This window comes from Cicer arietinum, chromosome 4 (assembly GCF_000331145.2).
Source record: "Cicer arietinum cultivar CDC Frontier isolate Library 1 chromosome 4, Cicar.CDCFrontier_v2.0, whole genome shotgun sequence".
NCBI classification, from domain to species: domain Eukaryota; kingdom Viridiplantae; phylum Streptophyta; class Magnoliopsida; order Fabales; family Fabaceae; genus Cicer; species Cicer arietinum.
The window spans coordinates 59,630,969-59,636,615 of NC_021163.2; the positions used below are offsets into that span (position 1 = coordinate 59,630,969).

The 5,647-nt window shown below is 35.2% G+C and overlaps 1 protein-coding gene across 2 annotated transcripts in view; it reads left to right on the plus strand.

The window, feature by feature from the left end:
• The first annotated feature begins 469 nt into the window (after positions 1–469).
• Positions 470–5,647, plus strand: part of LOC101500108 (protein TIC236, chloroplastic-like) — a 27,284-nt gene continuing 22,106 nt past the window's right edge. The window contains exons 1-6 of one of the 2 annotated variants that reach the window (XM_073367716.1): positions 470–2,137; positions 2,468–2,621; positions 3,556–3,754; positions 3,853–3,912; positions 4,280–4,384; positions 4,628–4,768. In XM_073367716.1, coding sequence (XP_073223817.1) covers positions 736–2,137; positions 2,468–2,621; positions 3,556–3,754; positions 3,853–3,912; positions 4,280–4,384; positions 4,628–4,768 — 2,061 coding nt within the window. In that variant the 5' untranslated portion in view covers positions 470–735. Of the gene's footprint in view, positions 2,622–3,555; positions 3,755–3,852; positions 3,913–4,279; positions 4,385–4,627; positions 4,769–5,647 lie in introns of both variants that reach the window. The other variant, XM_012715229.3, reaches the window with a different exon arrangement.

The window sequence follows — 5,647 nt, forward strand, 5'->3', positions numbered from 1 at the left end:
CTTGTACTGTTAAATTTTTTAATAATTTTTAGCAACAACACTTCAAACATTATAAGAAATTTTTCCATAAATAAAAAAAATATCATTTATTATAGTATAAATTCTATAATAATGTTAATATGTTTGAAAAAAACAATTAAAAAATATATATTAATATTTTAATATAAAATAAAATTACTTGCATAACAATTTATTGAGATTACAAAATACTAATTTATTTTATAGAATAAAATAAAATTTTATAGGATTACAAATTTACTTAAAACTTATTATTATTTTTATTATTTTTGATTTGCAGATGAAAATAATAAAAAAAAATCGGATTCAACCGCGACATATCGGTTATATTATAATTATTATTTATCTTTTATTTTTATTTTTATAAGTTATTGTTATTATTACAAATGTTAGTACAATTATTATTATTATTATTACAACTACAAAGGCATTTCCGTGAAGCAAGTATCTGTTGTTTTTTCCCACTTGGAAACGCAACCAAACAATTTCAACCTCTCTTCTCTTTCATTCTCTCTCTCTCTCTCTCTCAATAATCATTCACTCCGCATACTTCCATATCCACAATCAATCAATAATCAAACAATGTAGCAACCAACAATTTCTCTTCTCCTTTCATACTTCACACTTCATCACTTTCACTACTACGACGTCGTTTCATACCCACTCCTCTTCCCGCTTCGATGATTCACAACAATCACCACTTCCCTACTCCCCACAATGATCCTCAACAATCAAACCTTCTTTTTCGGTACTAATCTTCACTCTTCTCACCAAACCTATTTTCCATTTCAATTCCACCCCAATAAGCTTCTAAACAAGGGTTTTTCCACTTCTAAACGCTCTCGTTTTGTAAGTCATTCTTTACCTTTTCCTCATTTTTCTCGCCAACATCTTCGCCTTTTTAAAAAAGACATTACTTTCAGAACTGGGTCTAGGTTAAATTGTGCTAAGGAAAAGGAACCGTTTTTTGGTAGTCAAGCTTTGGTTAGTTATCTAACACCTTTATTGAAAGAAGGGCTTTTTTTGATAAGGGCTTCTGTTTACACTGCTGTTTTATGCGGTATTTGTATGTTAGTTTGGTATGGTCAGAATAAAGCTAAGGTTTTTGTTGAAACCAATTTATTGCCTTCTGTTTGTTTAGTAATTAGTGAATATATTCAGCGTGAGGTTGAGTTTGGTAAGGTTAGGAGAATTTCGCCGTTGAGTATTACGTTGGAGTCTTGCTCGTTTGGACCTCATAAGGAGGAGTTTTCGTGCGGGGAGGCTCCTACGGTGAAGCTTAGGATACGTCCTTTTGCCAGTTTGAGGAGGGGGAAGTTGGTGATTGATGCGGTTTTGACGCAGCCTAGTGTGTTGGTTGTGCAGAAGAAGGATTATACTTGGTTGGGAATACCGTTTTCGGATGGAGTTAGAGAGAGGCGGTTCTCGAGTGAAGATGGGATAGATTATCGTACGAGAACGAGGAGGCTTGCGCGAGAGGAAGCTGGTGCTCGGTGGGGAAGAGAAAGGGATGAAGCAGCTAGGGAAGCTGCTGAGGTTGGTTACTTTGTTTCTGAGAGGAGTTGTGGTCTTTCGGAAGTTGATGGTTCTAAGGAGATTGCAACTAGTTCGAGTGAGTTAAGTGAGACCACATCCTTTTTCTGTGTGGATGATGGGAAGCATGATCATCGGTTTATGGACACTGGTGTTGAGTATGATACAAAACATGCAGATTTGGAAAAATCATTTGGAGTAAAATTTCTTGGGTCAGGATTTCGATTTTGGTCTAGAGTATTATCGGGGCGTAGGAAAAACAGATTTAAGAGGAAGGCTAATGGTAGTAACATCCATGCATCTGGTGTTGCTACAAAAAAAAGAATGTTTGAACGTAGCGCATCGGCAGCTCGTGCATACTTTCGTGATCAATCACATGGGAAGTATGGAGAACCTACATCATTATCTTCTGAATGTTTTCATTTTATGAATCATGATACGCAGGCAGCGAAAAGTGAGGTCGACGGAAATGCAAAATCTGTTGCCGTTGGTGATGAAACCCAAAGTGCTACAATATTCAGAGATACGGGAATCTGGTCCCCTGCAGTAAATGAAAATGTTGGCGGTGATTCAGATTATTTGAAAAGTGAGCCAACTTTACCGACCAGAGAGAGTAAATTTGAAAATTTGCATCCTAGTGAGGATGTTGCAGTACCTGCTACTGCTAATAGTAGTACAGAGAAAAATGAAGTGTTGGTACCTCATGTTGCAGACAATCATTTTGGTGATGGTACTTTGTCTGGGGTCCAACCAGGCTTTACATCTGAAAAGCAAAATCCTCAATGGGCAACTTATTTTCAAATTCCATTTGAGTCATTACTTGTGAAATTTGGCTTAACATCGTATATAAGAAATATTGAGGAGTCAATATCCTGCTTTCTTTCTGGTCCAATTGAAAACTTGAAGGCTGATGTAGGTGTGAAAGTGGAGGATATTGTTGCAGAACATGTTGACGAGTTAGATTTTGTGCAGCCTGAAGGCATTACTAAGACGCTCCCTGTTATATTGGATTCTGTTCATTTCAAAGGCGCAACGGTGATGCTACTTGCATATGGTGACGGGGAAGTTAGGTAAGTGCCAATCTTATCGTTTACTACTTAATCTGTAATCACTTTGTAGATGAAGTGATGGACATCCTTCTCCACCAGTTACAATTTTAGTATGATGCATAGATGTTATATTAGTGAGGTTTTGTTGGGATTTATATTTGACATGTTATGAGCCATTCTTATAGGAATTTATCTCAATATTATCAAAAACCCTTAAATATGAGGATTTGATATTATATTGTATTGTATAAGCATCCTCTGAACTCCAGGCATATGATGACTAAGCACCCTAAATCAAGCTGCTCTATGTCTTTATCTTTGGTTGCTCCTATTTGTTCTTCTCAAAATTTATTAATTTGTAAATATATATATATATATTCTTTCCTTCTTGCATCAGTCAAGCATGTGCATATTCTCAGGATGCAGATGATTATCATGTTATTAGATTTTCTTATCTATTTGTTTAAATACTCATGCTGAAATTAAGGCTAATAATTTGCTATTGTGAAATCTTATTATTATGTTTATCTAGCAATAGGGTTCCTACTTGTTCTCAGCACAATTCTGTAATTTTGTTTCTTGCGCTTTGACATAATTGTAATAGGAGACACCTTTCTTTATTTTGTGAATCCTTGAAACTTGAATATTTTGCTATCGGTTTCTGAAAGAGCAAACACTCATTTGAAGGATACTTCTTCCTTTTGACAAAATAGAAAGGATAATTTTAGTTATGTCACTACTGTATCTTAAATTGATTGAAGGCTTGGATACATTGAACAGATGTGGAACTTTTTTCATATTTTAGTGAATAGTATTTACTATTTGTTGAGCAAAAGGAGAAGTTATGGATTTCTTAAGTGGAATATTATAGGTTATCGAAGACACGCAAAGAAAAAAATCTTACACCAAAAAATTAGTATGATGAAATTTAAGTGTTCTTTACTTTTACTTCCAGGGAGATGGAGAATGTCAATGGGTACGTAAAGTTACAAAACCACTATAGTCGCATACATGTGAATCTAAGTGGAAATTGTAATACTTGGAGGTCGGATATTCTATCTGAAGATGGGGGCTGGTTGTCTGTTAATGTTTTTGTTGACACTATTGAACAAAATTGGCACACCAATTTAAAAGTTGACAATCTTTTTGTCCCGGTAAAGTGTTCAGTAATTTGAAGCTCCTTTATTTCCTGCTTTGCCATTTAAGTTCAACAGATTGCTTACACAGTGCATCTGGCTTGAATGCTTTGCAGCTGTTTGAAAGGATTCTAGAGATTCCAATTAAATGGTCTAAAGGGAGGACTACTGGCGAGGTGTTTCTCTAACTTCAAATTCATTTACTTTTATATTCTATTTGATAGTTTAGGAAGGTTGTTTCTTGTTTGAGTAAAAAGCTGTATTTCTGACCTATGATGTTAAATAACTAACGCCACCTTTACTTTATATATATTTGGTAAGTAAATATATTACTTGGTATTCGGCATATATATTATTTGATGAACTCGTATGTTATTCTATATAATCACTCAAGTGCTATATTTTTTGGCTCGGATTGTGGAACTTCTAGATTGCATCTTACCTTTGTATCTTTGGACTCTATTATGGTTATGTTGGCATGATACTTATTTTTCTTGATATATATAACTTAACCTTTGTAATTTACTTTTGCCCTATGTTTAGGTTCACTTGTGCATGTCAAAGGGGGAGACTTTCCCAAATTTTCACGGACAACTTGATGTGACAGGGTTGGATTTTCAACTATTGGATGCTCCATCATGTTTTTCTGTACGTCTTCCTATACTCTCCTTATTTGACACTTCATTTCCTCATATTTGGTATTCCTTCTTTGTGTGTTTCTGTTATAGACTGCATAGGCATAACATAGCTATCGATAGCTTTTGCACCTTTGATCATATATGCAGTACTTAGGCATATAGGTCTGCAGTTTTACTAAATGTTTGTTGTTCATGTAGATGAGCGAGAGGGAAACTAAAATGTGATTTTGCCTCCTTTTGTATTTTGTTTCAGAACATATCAACGAGTTTATGTTTTCGTGGTCAAAGAATATTTTTACACAACGCAAATGGCCGGTTTGGAAGTGTTCCTCTAGAAGCATCAGGAGACTTTGGCATTCATCCTGAAGAAGGAGAGTTTCATCTTATGTGTCAGGTACTTCTCTCTCTCCCCACACACTCAGGCTGGTCAAATATAATTTCTACTTTGGTTTAAGAATTGATTCGGATTATTAGGTCTCTCTAGCTTTCCAGAAGTCATCCTTTGACGATGACAAGATTTTTTCACCGGTGATTACAGAATTCTCCTGTAATCTGCAGTGATACTAGTTTTATTTCTGAACATAATTCTTTTTTTTTTTCCTCAAGAATTATCTATCCGAGAAAACTCATATTCTTGACATGTTCCTAGCACAAAACCTTTGGGTTGGATGCATGGATTAAGCATGGCCCCACCTCACTTTATGCTAAACTAAAGTTGAGGTCACGTGGTGCTTTAAAGCTTTCACCATGGTGGGACCCGTGGAATGGTTGGACCCATTATAGATCTCTTGTAGGTAGCCTTGCTGATAAAATTTATCATTAGAGAAGAGTGAAAGAATCTAAAGAATATAATCAAAACATGATTAACTGTATTATTGATTTGCATCATAGTTCTATCCCTATTTGATAGAACCACTGGTATTTATGACTAAGCTGAATTGAATCAATGAACAATACCTAACCAGAACCAATATGATTCTGTTAGGAATAGTAACTCTCACTTTATTGAATTGAATGAATATAGAAGATGATACAATAGATCCCTCGATTTGGTCCTGGTTCCTCAACCAGTGGTTACAACTAACTCTCAACTAACTCTCTCATTCTCACTTACTTTCCTTTTATAGAACAAACTCCTAACTGCCTAACAAACTCCTAACTGCCTAAGCCAAGCTTATTAGACATGTGTTACAATTAGGAAGGCTTCATTCAAACCTTCCTATTTCCCCTCTTATATACATTTCTAATAATAGGCTTTGGCCTATTCCTATCA